This window comes from Onychostruthus taczanowskii, unplaced genomic scaffold (genome assembly GCF_017590055.1).
Source record: "Onychostruthus taczanowskii isolate IOZ18803 unplaced genomic scaffold, ASM1759005v1 scaffold41, whole genome shotgun sequence".
NCBI classification, from domain to species: domain Eukaryota; kingdom Metazoa; phylum Chordata; class Aves; order Passeriformes; family Passeridae; genus Onychostruthus; species Onychostruthus taczanowskii.
This window is the reverse complement of record NW_024501571.1, coordinates 7,400,967-7,418,592: the sequence shown is the minus strand read 5'-3', so window position 1 is coordinate 7,418,592 and position 17,626 is coordinate 7,400,967. Positions and strand designations below refer to the sequence as shown.

The window sequence follows — 17,626 nt, the reverse complement described above, 5'->3', positions numbered from 1 at the left end:
TGTGAGACAAGGAAATAACTTCAAGTGGTGTTTTCCTGAACAAGGCTGCTCTAATATTTTGACAAACTGCTTTTGTTTGTTTGTTTGTTTGTTTGTTTTCTAGCACTCGCCTACCAACTGGAAAAGGTCACTCTGTCTTCTGTGTTACTCCTCCATTCTCAAAGGAGGTCAAAAATATTTCATATTTGCATGTTTTGTGCCTCAGCACTGCTCAACACTGAGCCTCTCACACTACACCAGAGAGCCTGGTGCAGTTATTAGGGAGCTTTCAGAAATCCAGCTCCAAAAACGAGCTGCAGAAAACAACTCCACCCCCACAATTTGCAGCCCACCACGAGCTCCTGTTATTTGGTGAAGACATGGAGAGATAACCCTGCTGTAACGTGAATTTTCCTGAGTTTCACATGCAGAGATGCACAATGCACATGTACAGAACATTTTCCCTGTGAATTCCACTCGTGTGAGATTGTTCTGCTGTGCTGACTAAATTCCATTCACTGGGGCTTGAAGGAATTGCATTGCTTCCCTGAGCCACTTCCTCCAAGTTCTCAGCCTCCCCCAACAGCTTTAAACACCTTTAAAACTGAGTTTTCTGCTCCCTCTGCTGCAAATACAAGATCTCCTCTCCAAAAATTATCTTTACACAGAAAAGCAGGTTAGAGATAATTTAGGCTTTGGGATCAAAGGTTTTTTTTACACTCTAAGGTAAAAATATTTTAAGCCACTCCAGTGGAACTAAGGTACAAACACCAACAAGATTTTGAACAAAGAAATGCAGCATTTCCTCCCTTTCATGCCAGTCAATGCTCATCTCTTACCTTAAACCAGCAAGAGATTATGGATCTTAAAGTGCTGCTTTTATGCATTGTAAAAGCTCTTTTGGAAGCTTTTCTGACTCCCCCTGACACCCAAGAACAATGAAACCTTTCCAAGGGGGTTCTTTTTGTTTTTCTTGGCACACTTTTCCCAGAGATCTTGGTCAGACATTTTCTGCCCAGCACAGAAAGCACTTTCAGTGCTCACACCTCCACAGGCTTTGAGTTTTAGCAATGCTGTTCAGGAACAGCCAACAGAAATCACTCCAAATTTCACCACACACCAGGGCTGAACCCATCCCAAACTCCCACAGAGGATGGGAATATCCAGCCTTGATGTTCTGCTGCACTGAAGGATCAGTCTGGGGAATGTTCTTACTCCAAGGTTTTGTCTTTCTGGAGCAAAACCTGCAGAACTCCAAGCTCAATGTTTTTCTGGGCCTCATGGATCACAGGAAGATGGCTGCAGATTGCCCATCCCAAACCCCTTCCACATATCCTTAAATTTAATTCTTCCATTTTATTCTTCCCTTATTTATTCCCACTTCAGCTGTGTGACATTTTCTGTTGTTCAGAAAACCCCTCCTGAACCTCTGGCTGGACATTTCCAAGGAAATTTTTGCAAGAACAGTATCTCAAGCCGCGCCAAGGGAAATTCAGGTTGGGTGTCAGGAAAAAGCTTTTCCAGCAAGGGGATAAAGCTCTGCCATGGCTGCCCGGGGACGTGGTGCAGTCACCATCCCTGGGGGTGTTGAACAAGCCTGGATGTGGCACTGGGTGCCAGGCTCTGGCTGAGGGCTTGGGCTGGGCTGGACTCCATGGGCTGCAAGGTCTCTCCCAACCCAGCCATTCTGGGAATTCTCTGAAAGGAGCTGCAAGTTTGTGGCATAGGGAAAAGTGATGGAGATTCCTTTGATAATAATTCTTCTAGAAAGACAGATGTGTGGGTAAGGAGTCAGTGAAGGGGATTGAAGGCTCACACCTTACATTTATCATGCCCAAGTATTTAAAGTCATTGGGATATTTGGGTAAGGAAAAAAGAAAAAACCCTGCATCACTGCACAGTCAAACAATCCTGCAGAGCAACAGCTACAAACCAGCCCAAAACTGAAAAAGTGAGTTAGGGCAGGAGGCAGAGAGCATTTTCCATCACCAGCCCAGAGCTGGAATGACCAACATAAATCCTTCCCCCTCCTGTAAATAATGCCAGGCTCACTTGTTTGACCTCCTCTATCACACAGCAGGTGAAGTTCCACATCTGTGCACTATGTATAAAGGTAATCTCCAAATAAAGAAATAAATAAAAACACACCAAACATGTGTTTAGTATAACACAAAACATACATCACAGCAAGAATGAGAGAACAGACGTGTGACAGATGAGAGCTCTGCTGCTTGAGAGAGCCTCAGATCCCTGGGTGAGAGGCACAGCACCTGAATAAAGCCTAAGCAAGGCACAGCTTTAGTCTCTTGCAGTTAAGAGGAAGAATCAAATAAGAATTTGCTGCAAACACGCCGGCAGCAAGTGTCTGAGCTGCCTAAACCCAGCCATAATGACAGCAGAAGACAAGCCATTACAGCTGTGACACTTTATAAGACAGGCATGACATGGTAACACAGAACAAAAATGTCACTTTGAAAGCTGCTGATAAATCACTTGGTAGGCAAAAGGAATCAACCTTTCCAAACACCATAAGGAGGAATCCACGGGATTTTTTATTTTTTTTTTGCTGATATTTAAGCTCTTTGGAGTATTACAATCTGTCGTAAATGTGGCCACTTACCAAAAAACCAAGATAAATCCCAGCAATACTGAGTGTTGAGCATGACAGGTATTCTATGGTTCTGAAGGGGTTTTGCATTTTCTTTGTAATTTACGGGGTTTTGTTTGTACGACTTTGTATTTTTTTATAGCTGCAGGCTGAAAACATGCCCACCTGAGGGATTCTTACCTGCAGGACATCCTGGATCTTCACCCACACGTCCACCATGTCGTAGAGCTTGATGTCCCCATCGTGCTGGCTGCAGGGGGAGGCCACAGTCTGCTGCAGGTGGCCCAGCACCACGGCGTGCGCGGCGGCCACGGCGTTGAACTTGTCAAAGAGCAGCTCCAGCAGCTCCAGCAGCAGCCTGGCAACCACACAAACAGCTCTGCTCAGCTTCTGGAACGTTCCAGGGCTGGCAGCAGGGCAGGGGGGCAGGGCACTGTGGTTTCATGTGCTTCTTTTGTGACATGCTGAGGTCAGTTCTCTGTGGGATCAGGGGGTTTATTGTATTTGTGGGGTGCCCTCGTGGCAGGGAGGAATGATGGATCTGACTCCATGTTCTCAGAAGGCTAATTTATTATTTTATGATCTATATTATATTAAAGAATACTAAACTATACTAAAGAATACAGAAAGGATACAGACAGAAGGCTAAAATATAATAATGAAAAACTCATGACTTTCCAGAGCCCTGACACAGCTTGGCACTGATTGGTCATTAAATCAAAATAATTCACATAAAACCAATGAAACAATCACCTGTTGGATAAACAATCTCCAACCACATTCCAAAGCAGCAAAACACAGGAGAAGCAAATGAGATAAAATTGTTTTCCTTTTTCTCTGAGGCTTCTCAGCTTCCCAGGAGAAAAACCCTGGGCAAAGGGATTTTTCCAGAAAATATGAATGTGACAAGGACTCGCTTCAGCTCAGGAATCTGAACATTCCTGAGGATTTTTCTCCTCATTCCCTTCCCTATAGCAGCATTTCTCACTTTAGAAGTGTCCTGTTTAGGGCTACAGGGAAGACAAAACCCATTAATAAAGCCACAGTAATTAAACTGGGCTAACATAATATTAGAGCCCATTGTGAGAGCCCAGGCAGGGAGGGAAACAACCTGCTCTTCCCCCAGAAAAAAGTATGAGTCTCAGGGCAATAAAAACCTGACCTACACACACAACCAGGATAAAAGGAATTATTTTTGAGTTATTAAATTAATATGGCAGGCTTCAAATGACAGAAAAGCTAAATATCAACCCTCATCACTTGCCATGATTATACTCCTATATAGCTTATATTATTTTACTCCTGTTTGTTAGAGCTATAACATCATCTAAATGCACTGCACTCTGTCTGCTCCCATGGTTCCCACTGCCCAATTATCATAATTAAAGCACCTTTGCAAAGTCCTGACCAGCGTGTGACTGTGGCAGCACCATCCCACTTGCTCCTGTTGGAGAACAGAAAAATCCCTCTGGAGTTCAGCGCCGTGTAATGAGCAACTCGAGTCCCCACATAACCCCCAACAAAACATGGAGATAACACTTCCCAAATCCATATGTTAGGCACTTGTAGCTCTGACAGACAGGCTCCATCACATTTCCTGCAGCAGCTTTGGAGCCACCACATGCTCTGAGTCTGCCCAGCAGAAGCTGCGAGCCCCAGGGCAGGACAGGGCAGGAGCTGCTCCCACTCCATCTCCAGCACCTTCAGTACTCACAGGAACAGGGAATGGGACTGGGGACACCCTCAGGGTCATTCCTGGGCACCAACCCAGGCTGCTCCAAGCTCCAGTGTCCAGCCTGGCCTTGGACACTGCAGGGATGCAGGGGCAGCCCCAGCTGCTCTGGCAATTCCAGCCCAGCCAGGAATTCCTCATGGCCAAGATCCCATCCATGGCTGCCCTCTGGCACTGGGAGCCATTCCCTGTGTCCTGTCCCTGCAGGCCTTGTCCCCAGTCCCTCTGCAGCTCTCCTGGAGCCCCTCCGGGCCCTGGAATGTGCTGGAAGCTCTCCCTGGATCCTTCCCTTCTCCAGGGAACATTCCCAGCTCTCCCAGGCTGACATTGGATCCATCTCCTCTCCAAGACATTCATGGACCCAGGGGCTTCACCTGGAATCTCAGGAAACCATGAAGGGTCTCCCTCCCCTTTTCTTCCCCCATTTTCCATAAAAACCTCTTGGGATGGATTCTGAGTTTCCCAAATCCCAGAATCCCAGAGCAGTTTGGGTGGGAAGGGACCTCAAAGCTCATTCCAGGGACACCTCCCACCATTCCAGGCTGCTCCAATCCTTCCCTGGGCACTGCAGGGATGCAGGGGCAGCCCCAGCTGCTCTGGCAATTCCAGCCCAGCCAGGAATTCCTCATGGCCAAGATCCCATCCATGGCTGCCCTCTGGCACTGGGAGCCATTCCCTGTGTCCTGTCCCTGCAGGCCTTGTCCCCAGTCCCTCTGCAGCTCTCCTGGAGCCCCTTCAGGCCCTGGAATGTGCTGGAAGCTCTCCCTGGATCCTTCCCGTCTCCAGGAGAACATTCCCAGCTCTGCCAGCCTGGCTCCAGCCCTCTGAATTAATTTGTGACTGTCTTGACTCAAACTTTTTGACTTGATTTTTTCCATTTTTACTTTAATGATTGTAAATCTATACCACATTTTGAGGCCAAGCGTTACAGGAGGATTCTGGCCACTTCTCTCTGAAGTGCTAAGAGCTTCTATTGTGAGGGACAAAACACTCACTACACAAAGGCTTGAACCACAGAAAACATTGGGCTTACTTTCTGATCACATCAGCATACTGAAATTTTACATCTTAGCTCTGATTAAAAAGTGCTAGCTTTCAATAAAAACTAGTTTTTCTCAAAACCTTCAGAATTTTTTTTAAAGCTGACATTTCCCTAATTAGTTTTTTGAAGGTTAGCTTTGGCCCTGAGCCACAACATAACAAAAAAATAAAAGAGCCACAAAAATAAAGAGCCACTGGAACCAAGATACCTATTCTAACAAAACCCAGTAAATTGTGTATGTATCCCTTTTCTTCACATTTCAGAACAGCAGCAAATGCTAAAAGATGTCACATTAGGGTACCAAATTAATTCTCTACCACTGAGAAAACGTTCTCAGTGCCAGCCCATCTTCCTACAACATCCCATGACAGACTCAGTTATCCCTACACCTCCCTGCTGCCCCAGGGAAGAACAGTTTTGCAGAACTGAACTACCTGGAGAGTGTGGCATTCACATTCTTTGAACATGATTCCCTCATCCAGGATTTCTCTTCTGGGAAGCTGAAAGGCAGAGAGAGGCCTCAGGGAAAAGGAACACAATTCTTGTCTCATTTGCTTCTCCTGTGTTGTGCTCATGTGGAATGTGGTTGGAGATTGTTTACCCACAGACGAGTTTTCATTATTATCTTTTTAACATTCAACAAGTACCTTTCTGTATTCTTTAGTACAGTTTAGTTTAGTATTCTCTAATATAATATAGTATAATAAAGTAATAAATTAGCCTTCTGCTAAGATGGAGTGAGATTCATCATTCCTCCCTGCCCACGGTGTTCCCTGCATTTACAACAGGAGAGTTGGACAAGTTCACTTTATTCTCACCAGGTGAGCCCGACCTCACATTCTCCACTTGTTCATGGAGCCATGAGTAAGATAACACTGCTCTGATCAGACCCTTTTTGTTTGGAATTCCAGTGTCTTCCTGCTCCCACCTTCCAGGCTGATGGACATGGAATCCCCAGATCCAAAATCCAGTGTCTGCAGCTGCCACCCCAGTACATTTTCCATTCTCATCACTGTGTTCCCACATCTCCCTGCTTTCAGCTTAGCCAGCACCTCTTATCTTATTTCCTTTTCCCCAAAAGTCCTATGAATCTGTCAGGTCATTTTTGAAAGGAGTTGACCCAAAAGTGACCCAGGCAACGAGACAAAACCCATCAAATTAATATATTAATATATATTTCAAATTGCATCAGATGGTCTGGCCTGGATGGGGCTGGAGCAGGGAGTGCCCTGAGCTGAACAGGGACACACAGTGACAGGAAAATTTGTCACAGCCACCTCATAACCCCTGCACTCAAAGCCAGGGGAAATGTGCTGGGGACAGTGACATCAGCCAGGAGGGACTTCCATGGTCCAGGCAATAATGGGAGTGAAGTGGTGCCCAGGGACTGCTGCCACCTGAGAGGGGACATTAGTGACAATTCAGGTGTTTCAGGCTGTGCCTGGTCAGAGGGGTGGCCTGGACATAATTCCTGTGTTTGTCTCAAAGCCTGGAGATGAGGGCAAAAGTCACAATATCATATGGATGTAATAATAATAGGGAAAAGCACATGGAATCCAAGTAAGAGTATTTAGGAGCAAAAGTGTCCATCTCCCATCTCTCCATGGACTGGATTTGTAATGTTTCCTTACAAAATGTCCCATAAATTTGTCCCTCAAGTAGGCACCCATCTACATTGTTATTCTAAAGTGCAAACTCTTCCAAAACTCAGGAGAGCCCCACAGGTTTGTGCAGCAGCACCCCAAGGAAACTCAGCACAGCCTCTTCTGGGCCACTCTGTCCTCCACAACCCCAGAAAAGGATTTATAAATCTGATGGTGTGACTAATGAGTCACTAATTAAGGATGAGGCAGTGGCAATTCCTGTAGTTAAGCCTTTCTCCACAAACTTCTTTGAAGCACAGAGATCTAAAAATGTTAGAGAATTTCTCTAGACTTTAAAATTGTCCACTTATAGCTGAGCTCAGCTAGAATGTGGTGAGATTCTGGCAGAGTTTTCAAAGTTATCTTTCCCCAGGGACAAGGAGCTACTTGGAACCTGCTCCTGCCCTTCCTGAAGCTCTGAGGATCTGAGAGAGCACCCAGAGAGTCATCACAAACCAGAAAAATCTGGAGTTTAAAAATCTGGGAGTCATTAACAATATTTTTATACACAAATGTAAAAGATGGCAGCACAAAGCTACATGGAAAAGCTTATTAAGGAAAGAAGGAAAAGAGAATTAAATTTAAAAAGCAGCAAGAATGAGATCAGCAGTGGCTGTTGTCAGATCTGCAGCTTTTCTGGCAGGTTCTACAAATCATTTCTGTCTTGTACAACAAGAGGGGCTCTAAATCATTGCTGCATGGGGTCTCCAAAGGAATTACACCACAATTTCCCCAAGCAGAACATCAGCCTCATCCTTGGTCATCCTTGGAATGGTTTGGGTTGGAAGGGACTTCAAGGATCATCTGACAGCCTAATGAACAGTTCATCAGTCCTGGGCACTGCACTGAGCTCAAATTTGGGGTCTTACAGAGCTCTGTTGAAGCAGCAGGGCCTTGTTCAGATTTATTTTTCCCTGACAGCAGGAAAGTCTCTGAGCTTTGATTTAAAAGTGAAGCTAATTTAAGGGGTGGGGACACCCTTCCATCCTGTAATTTATTCTTTTCAATATAAATGAATTCACCTGCTTGCTGTAAACTTCATGTGTGATTTAGGTTTAGAACCAGTTCTGATTATGTCTGTACTCCACAAGAATTCAAGACATTTTCCATGAGCATCTAAAAGGCTCACACTCTGCAACAGATGCCAAAACCTATTAAACCTTTGTGTGCCTCACTCAACCCTCTGGGCAGGTTAATGGCATTGATATATAACCTGATCCAATTTATCAATTCCAACAGACAACCAGGAGCCACACAACCTCTCCAGACTGGTTCATAAAACAAGTATAAGAGTATGTTATACTCCTGGCATCAGAAACTAAAATTCTGCCTTCTGACCCATCTAAAAAAAGCTCATTTTCACTGAGTTACCAGCACTGTAACTCTACAAAGCCTTCAAAACAGAATTGTTTCCACAGCAGTGCTAATGAGAGGAATTAAAAAAGGAGTTTTTATCAAGCTGATGTTTTCCTTGGGAGTGATTTTCCACTACAAATATTGCACATAATGAAGATACACACTTTACTTTTCTGCCATTAATTCCCTTTGGACAATGATCATGACAACGTGGAGATGAACATTTCAGCTGGAAGAGATTCCTGCTGGAATCCTTGTGTTCCAAAGGCCAGTTCCAGTGAATTCTGAGGAGCAGCACAAACACAGTGCCCAGTTGGCTTCCACACTTTGCCATTAATGTAAATGGGGCTGCAAAACAATTAGAGACTTGGCCATACAATTGTGCTAGAATTAGTTCCATACATGATTTCAGAGCTTTGCACCTGCATCAGCTTAATTGGACTCTGCTACACTCGAAATCACCCAGCTGAATTTTCTCATTTTAACTCATGTTATCAATTAGGAATTTTTTTTTTTTTTCTTGCAGCAATCAAGGGCTGGGAGTTGTAATCTCCTTACCTAGGCTGATTTTCCTGGGAAATGTTCTCCCCTCTCTGGTAGCCATTGTCAGCCACCTGAGTGGTGGAGCGCTTCACAATCTGCTTGAGCTCCTGTTCCAAGCGATCCTGGATGGCTTTCACTGTTTCTGGGATTTTCTTCAGCTTGGCCAGCCCCTTGATGAGGATTCCCATGAAGACAGCACTGTTCTCCTCTGGATCCAGCTCTGTGTCCTCTTTGATTTCCAGAAGGCTCGAGTCTCGCACTGGAAGAGATTTTAATCCCAGATTTTAGCAAGAACCCAACATCAGCACCCTGAAGAAGCAGCTTGGGAGCTCCTCTGGCTTCACAGAACTCCCAGCATGTGGAGCAAGCAAGGATGAACAAGGAAACCAGAAACACTTGGATTTTGAGGGGAAGCAAAGGATGTTTCTGTTTGCTTGGGGGCTTCCCTGGACATAAACACAGCAGCCCACACATTGGATTGATTTAGGAACAATTGATTTAGGAACAATTCATGGTGAAAATTCCACATTAGGAAATAGAGGAACTCTGGTACAATCAAGATATTAATAAATGAGAAGGTTCAACATCCCAACAAATCCCCTAAATGTGTTTCAAGGTGCTAAAACCCCCTCAGTTTCCTCCCCAGCTGGTTTTCCTTGCTATTTTCTTCCCAAGAGAGGAATTTTCATTACAAACACTATCAAGCTTAAGAGACTGCTGATGAATTCAGCAAAGTTTACACTGCCGAAGTGACTGATTGTTTGATTTTATCTTTTTCTGCTTTATTACGTCTGTCAAGGGCTTGATGAAGTTCCTCAAATCTTGCAGCAAGGCTTCTAGAAGGGTAAAGTGAGAAGAATTAGAGAGGATATTGCAGATATGGTCCTGAAGTAACGGGGATTGCACGGGGAAAAATCCTGTTGCTAAGCGACAGGGGATGGGAAAGCAAGAGAGATTCTGCTTGTTTTAAGGAGGTTCATTAAGCAACATTTCTTAATTTACAGATAACACCCAGCAACAACAATAGCGTGCCTCTGTTAAAGACTGGGTGAAACATTTAATAAATATATTTAAACACTTACGTGAAGTAAGTGTCTTCAAGGCAAACTGAATTAAAAGCATCTTGGAAGATCTACAGCCACATTGTGTCATGCACCACGCCAGATCCTTGGATCAAAATTAAAACCCAAAGGCTGTTTCATCTGACTGGGGCTGAAAAGCTCTGAAAAGGCTGCTGGGTGACAGATGACTCCCATGGTTTCAACTCCTCACCAGATTTTTTTACTTTGAAACTTTTCCAGGAAGCTGAAGGAATGTCAAAAGATCCAGCAGAAGGGTGGAAGGAACATGGAAGGAATGAGGAATGGCTGCCTGAAGCTGGGCTCTGACCAGAGGAGCAGCACCAATGCTAAGGCAGAGCAAGATCAAAAAAAAAATGGCCCAAGCATGGTGCCAATTTATAAATAATCCCAATAAATGGGTGCCAGTTTACAGCAACCTGAGGCTCAGTCAATCAAGAGGCTGCTTTTTTCCTGCAGTGTGATCCCAAACTCTACACCTCTGGCTCAAAACAAGCTCATGGCTCACATGGTCTCACATCTGAACCCAGAGCAGCAGGTGAGAGTGAGGAGAGGAGGGATTCTGCTCTGGAGCCAGCCTGGGAGAGCTGGGGGTGCTCACCTGGAGAGGAGATGGATCCAGGGAGAGCTTCCAGCACATTCCAGGGCCTGAAGGGGCTCCAGGAGCGCTGCAGAGGGACTGGGTACAAGGGATGGACAGGACACAGGGAATGGTTCCCACTGCCAGAGGGCAGCCATGGATGGGATCTTGGCAATGAGGAATTCCTGGCTCGGCTGGAATTGCCAGAGCAGCTGGGGCTGCCCCTGCATCCCTGCAGTGCCCAAGTTCAGGCTGGACACTGGGGCTGGAGCAGCCTGGGACAGTGGGAGGTGTCCCTGCCATGGCAGGAGGGTTGGAGTGGATGACCTTTAAAAAGACCCTTCCAACTCCAAACTATTCCATGATCCTCTGACAGTGAACACCAGGAAGATCAAACAGTGGTTTTTTTTCTCTCTCACACACACTTCTTTCAATTAAATGTGAACAAGTTACAGGACAAGCAACAAGAAACACCCAGAATGCAGTAATTAAACACAAAAAAACAAACATCAAAAAAAGCAAAGATAAAATAAAGACATTTCAAACACCAATTGGAATTTAACAACTGGATGCAGGACTGTTCCTGCTGAAAGCTCTGCTCCATCACACACCTTTCACCCCACAGAGCTGCAAAGGACTTTGTGGCTGCAGGCCTGGTCTCTGCCCACTCTGTTATTGTTATTTGTTATTCTCCAAAACCCAGAGCAAAACTCAGGCACAGACACAGCAAATGAGCTCCTTGGAACCAGAGCTGTGAAAAAACACTGGAAATGCTACAGGAAGAAAGCCTTAGCCTATTCTTTTTTTAAAAAATAACCCTAAATATCTTCTTTCTCTGAGTTCAATGCAGATATTTCCCAGCCTCTCAGAGGACAGGTCCTGTCATGAGGCTGCACCCTCTTTGTAAGCAGCTTGTAAATTATTCTTAATATCACACAATGAACATCCAAGAGGGAGGAAATGGAGCTGTAGCCAAATGTGAGGACAGCATTTAGGAGGAGTAAAAGCAGCAATCTTGCTGAGAACTCTGCCAGCACACTGAGACAAACTCTTCCATTTTCCAAAGAGCAAACCAATTTCCAGCATCCTCGAATAGTCAGGACATTGATTTACATCTCTCACAAACAAGAGCAAAGTGAGCAATTCGATATCTGGGAGCTGCACACGGCTCTGGAGGCTCTGTCAGATCTGGGAGTTTGATAGCACAGTGGGAAGCTGTTTTCAGTGTGTTCCCTGCACATTGTCCCTATTAAACAGCAGCCCTGGGTGGCTTTGGGGGCCCATTCATCTGTGAGATCTGACAAGATCCCAGCCCTGGGTAACTGTCCTGTCCTTTTCTCCTGTCTTTCACACTTCAAACATCCTCTCCTGCCATTTAATGTCATCAAGGGGTTGTTTGACCACAAAGCTTTGGCCCAGGAACAAGCTCCTCCTGTCTCCTTCCTCTTCCAAAAAGGCACCAAAGCACCTTTATTAAGGAGCTCACCTGGAAAACTGCAGCCCCACGTGCTGCTAGAGGAGTCCCCAGGTGAGAAAAGCTGTCCCTAGAGATCAGCTCTCAGAAGGGAGAGCTGTGTCTGTATTTACTCCTGAACTGGGAATATTAATAACTTTGTTATTTTTTGGGATGGAGAAGTTCTTCCTAGCTTTGATTCTTGGAAGGAAGTGGGTTAAACCCCTAAAAGCTGAACCATGTGTAACCCCCAGAGCTAGAGGGGGGAGTTTCCTGATCCCTGCTCTGATGATGCCCTACAAAAACCTCTCTTCCACCTGGAATTCATTTGCTCAGTGCTGCCATTTCCCCAGGAACCAACCTGCTGCAAGGAGCTTTTTAACAGCTCCGTTCTGATCCCTAAAAAGCCAACTTTGGGAACTCATTTAAGCAAAGCAGCTGAAAAAAAAGGCTCTTGGGTCTTGTTTTTCATTCCAGTGAACAGCCAAAATTTGCTGCTCCTCATTATGAAGGTTTCATTATCCACAGGCTTTTATGGGAGTCTTGTAAAATGTAATATACTATTTTCCATTATTTATGTCCTTCTGGTGATATCCTTTGTACCTTCAATCCTTCCAGAGAAAAGCACACGAGCTCTTGGTGGCCCAAAGGCATGATTTCAGATTTGAAGGAACATCACCTGCTAATTCTTGGTGCTGAATCCTTATTCATGGAGCTACAAACTGGCAGCTCCTGCAGAAATGGGTCCTTGGAAGATTTTGGGAATTTTCTGCTCTGCATCACTACCAAACCCAGAAGAAAACCCACTTGAAAATCCTTCTAATCTATACAAGCATCAAAATTAAGTCTCCAAATAAAAAAAATAAGTGAACTCTAGCCAGTTATTTGATGTTGGGACCACACACAGGAACAACTCATGAAATTACACAGAAAGAGCAATTATGTGTTACTTTCCTGGCTTTCACCACATAGATCTCAAAATCTCCTTTCCTTCCCCAAACATATCCCCAGATCATTCAATTCTAACAAAAAATGATAAAGGCATTTTACCCAGGCCATAGGAAGAGAAGAAATCTTTTGAAGATTTATTGAGCCCCTTGGGAGTGGAGGCCCCTGTGACAACGAACTGGCAAAATGGCATTTTTTAGATTCACCCTGAAAATTGGATATTCCAAGCTCTGGCTCCTGCAGGGATTCTGCAGGAGCAGCTTTGAAGGTCTTCACATGTGGAAAAACCTCTGGTTCTTGAAGAAGGAGAGCCAGGAGCAGTTCCTAGACCTGACCTTGGAACCACCACCCTGCCTGGCCCTACAAACTCTTTTTGCTCCAAAAAAACATTGAAATAAATTAGCAATTCAGCTTAAAATCTACATATGCCACCCAGAGCAGTATTTATTGGCACCAGCAGCTCATCTTCTGCTGGATTTCTAAGAAGTATTGTCCCAAATTTCCCAGGAAAGGGCACTCTTGGGTTTGTGAGCACGTTTTAGAGTTCCAGGAAGAGCCTGGCAAAGCAGGAACCTTCCTAAATACCCTTCAGAGTACAGAAAGTTCAAGCAGAGAAATATAAATTCATTTCTCTGAACTGGCATGAAGGGAAAGTGTTACTGGTGAATTGCCACATCTCCAATCCTCAGGTGAGCATTTCCAAAGGATTTGTTTATTTTACGTGCGGCAGGAACAGCTTTAATTTCCTTATAAAGATTCTACAGCACAAGGTAACATCTCCTCTGGGAAGGGAGAGCAGGAAGGACTCCAAATTTTGGCATCTTTGCTGGGATGGGATGAATGAGTCAGTGCTTTAGAACGACACCCATTAATATGCACAGACACTTTGTTTCATCAATAAAAAGCCAAAGAATTTAAGTGACTACAGGCAGAAACAGCTTTTGTTATGCATAGGCATAAGTTTGAAATTCTCTGCTAGTTGTGCAGTCCTGGAAAAGGCTACTTTTAAATGAAATTACAGGGAAAAAGAATCTACATAAGTACATTGTGCACTTGAAGCAGAACCATATGCATATTTTATGCAGATCAAATGTTGTCTGTTAGAATCCACATCTTTGCCAGGCTGAGGGACACTTGCCCAGCACTTCACTGAGTGATGCTGAGCACAAGGAGGAGCCAAGGAAGAGATTTGCTGGTGCAGTGGGTGAGAAGAGCAAGAGATCTGCTATAAAAAAAGATCAGGAGGGGCATCTCCTGCTCTGTTCCCCAGCCATGAGGGGGGAGAGCCCCATCAGCTCCATAACTTCAGACCTTTTGGGTTTTATTACCATACAGAAGAGCAATATTGTAGGGGGAGAAAGTAGCAGACACTATAAATATCACTGAAAATGAGTATTTTAACATTTAGAGGGGCTGGAACTAGATGGTCTTTTAGTTCCCTTCCAACCCAAAACTATTCTATTTCCAGTGGTGAGGCTGGGATTCAGGTTTTTGTGGTTTATTTCCTCAGTTCCTCAAAATCTTGTTATCTTTTGCAAGAAAACTGAACTGAATTTCTCACTGATAACAGAGCAGAACAGGAATTCTTGAGTTTTTCCCTCAGAATTTTCATATGGTTCTTCTCTTCCAGATTTTGAGTGACCAGGCTGCAGTTTCCAGCTCTGGAAGTTTGTGACTCCTCACAAACCTCCAGGACACAGAAAAACAGCCCCAGGCTCCAAGACCAGCCTGGCAGGAGCAGAGCTGAAGAACAAAACCCTTCCAGGAGCAGAAGATAAGAGTAATCAGACAGAACAATCTGGGAGGTAAGTGTGACAAAACTAGAAACAAAAGGACAGAAGAATTAATAAGGCTGAAAAGAGAAGGAAATATTCTCTGCATTTGAGGAATACTGAAACAGTCAGGTTTGAAAGGGGAAAGAGACTGGAGGTCACTTCTGTATTATTCATCAAGGACAACCCCACTTATTAATCTCCTGAAACAATACAAAGATTAATTTCCCCTCTCTGCAGCCCTTCCAAAGCCTCAGACAAAAGAGTTTTCCTTGGTGTTTGTTGCAGTAACAGGAATAAAAGATCAGGCCCAGATTATTCCTGTGTACAGCCAGACCTTTAGTCAAAGTTACAAAGCTCCCACAAGGAACAGATTTGACCTTTTGGCTCCCAGACAATAAAAAACTTCAGTAATATCTACACAAACCTGGCAGCCTGCAGTAAATAATGCTGAGGAAACCACACAGAATGAACCCACTGCAAATCTCTGCTGCTCAAGATATCAAGAACACCATCAAGGTGAGAACAGGCACAGGAAACTGAGTGTATTTAAGAAGCTGGTGAGGGTTAGGAGAGGGAAAAGATGATTTTCCATGAGGAAAAAAAGCCAAGTTCTGCCCCTGGACACAGCACCCACTCATTTTGTGACCCTGCAAAATCACCTCCCAGGTTTTTGTCTCCCCTGAGCCATGAGGGGATGATTTGCCTCTTCCTGCTCCAGCAAAATCAGCTGAAGATCTACAAATTTATATATATATATATTTATCTATCTGGCTTAAATACTCACTGCTGGAGCTTCCAGGAGTACTGAACTGGGAAGTCTCAAGGAATTTCCGAGGTGTAGATAAATTAGTGACATCCATCAGAGGCACAGGAGAGGAGTCTTTCACAAGAGACCTGTGGGAGGGGAAAGAAGTAAAGCAAACAGTTGATTATTATTTACAATATTTGTTCACAACAAATAATCCACTTGTTCCTTACATTTTAAGCCTATGAAACGGATTAAGCCTAATAGATGTTCCCATTTCCATGCCTGCTGTCAACTTCTAATCCTCCAAACTTCTTTGTTCCCTCTAGACACCTCCACCCTTTTCTCCTGCCCTTCACATTCCTGTTTTGAGCCCACCCATGCACATCACTTCCCAAATGAACCTCCTAACTCAAAAATTAAAACATTTAAAAAATTCACATCGTATTAGTTGCCAAAAATGTGTCACACTGCCCCAGCTGCTGGACATGGCAGGGGGACACAAGCAAGAAATCATTTTTTAGGAGAAAGAAATGTGGAAGGCTCCTACAATGGAGCTCAGGATGTTTGCTTAGAGGTCAAAATTCTCATGGAAATGTGAAAAAACAAGGGTTAGGCTTGGTATCCTGCAGAAGAACCAGCCAAAGCAACAAGGCAGCCTTGCTGCAAGAGCTCCTGTTATCAAATATCCACAATGTGCATCAGGGAAAGTGAAAAAAGAGAATCCAGAGTGAGAGGAAGGTCCCTGCAGCAGCCACAAAACTGCAATTAATTAACAGTTCCCCAGTCTGGGTACACCAAAGCTTTGTGGCTGTTTTTAATTAAGAGGATGAGTAAGGAAGAGACTGATGACTTGCTAGCAACCCTTCTTCCTAGAAATCTCAATTTCAACCAATCCTTTCTTCCATAAATTCATTTAATGCAACTGGATATCTTGCCTTGCATTTTTGGCAAGCGGATTTTTATTTATTCTCACAATAAAATGCTCATTTATCTGTTCTCTGCATCTCTATTAAGTGCTGGCTCCCCTTTTGCTCCCCACCTCTCCTACTCTGCAAAAATTCCCCACCTCTCCTACTCTGCAAAAATTATCTCCCAACACTGCCTCTCTCTTTTCCAGCCACTTTCTTCCTCAGAATTTGGAAAATCAGGAAAAAATAGCCTATATTAACTGAATTTCCACTGACCACAGGCAACAACCAGGTAAGAAGTTTCAACACCTTTAAAACCCCTTGGGAACACATCACAACCAACACATTTCAGCTCAGACACTGAAGTATTGTGGCCTCCATCTCGTCACCTTGTGGTTGGGCAGGAGGCTTTTAAAACTTGGATATTTCCTAGAAAATGAACAGCTTTTCTATGACCTGAGCCTCATGACCATGACATTTGTAGGAGAGGGATAAGATCAGGGAAGGGAGAGAATGCACAAAGGAGCTGTGGGAAGCAGCAAAACCCCAAGAGAAAAGAAAGAGAGCTGAGAAAAGCAAAAGAATGTGAATGGGCTTGGAGGTGCAGAAAATCTGAATTTTCTGCTCTCCAGAGCCACAATGCTGAGGGACTGGCACGTGTCTTGGCTTGGAAATGGGGGTGTGTGTTCTACTTGTTATTCCCATTCCCATATCTTTGCCTGAGAGCCCCTTAATTTCAAAACTACAATAATTCGCAAAGTGGAGGTTTGCATTCTCCATCTCAAGGGAGCCTCCTGCCTTCCTCAGCAGACACCAGGCTTTCCAAACCAAGACAGCATGCCAGAAATGCAGTTTGGGTGGCAGTTTGGTGGCTGTGGCTGGGGCAGGCTGTCCCACCCGAGGCGGGCTCTGTCCCTGCCGCGCTGCCCCACGCGGTTGGTGGATCTGATGTAGAGGTGCCGGTGCAGCTCGTCGATCAGCACCAGGTGCAGGTTCATCTTCTTGCTGTGCAGCTCCAGCCTCAGGTCGCTCAGCCCCTCCACCTGCAGGAGGGGACCCTCCAGGGAATCCACTGCTGACACCTGGGGGGGAAAACAAGGGACAGTTTTTACACATCCATTCGTTCGGCTCTCGCCGTCAATTCATTCAGTTTTGCAATTTTCTGTGGCAGTCATATTTTCTGGAAAAATCCCTTTGCCCAGGATTCTTGTCCTGGGAAGCTGAGAAGCCTC

At 44.6% G+C, this 17,626-nt stretch overlaps 1 protein-coding gene across 1 annotated transcript in view; it reads right to left on the bottom strand.

Annotated features, from left to right (window-relative positions):
- The window catches only part of LOC121340593 (exocyst complex component 4-like), a gene marked incomplete at its 3' end in the record, with an annotated part of 62,273 nt that overhangs the window by 5,428 nt on the left and 39,219 nt on the right, over positions 1-17,626 (bottom strand). The window contains exons 4-7 of the mRNA XM_041413453.1: positions 17,292-17,476; positions 15,523-15,632; positions 8,919-9,162; positions 2,768-2,945 (exon numbers count right to left, since the gene is read on the bottom strand). Of these exons, the coding sequence (XP_041269387.1) occupies positions 2,768-2,945; positions 8,919-9,162; positions 15,523-15,632; positions 17,292-17,476 (717 nt within the window). The remainder of the gene's footprint in view (positions 1-2,767; positions 2,946-8,918; positions 9,163-15,522; positions 15,633-17,291; positions 17,477-17,626) is intronic.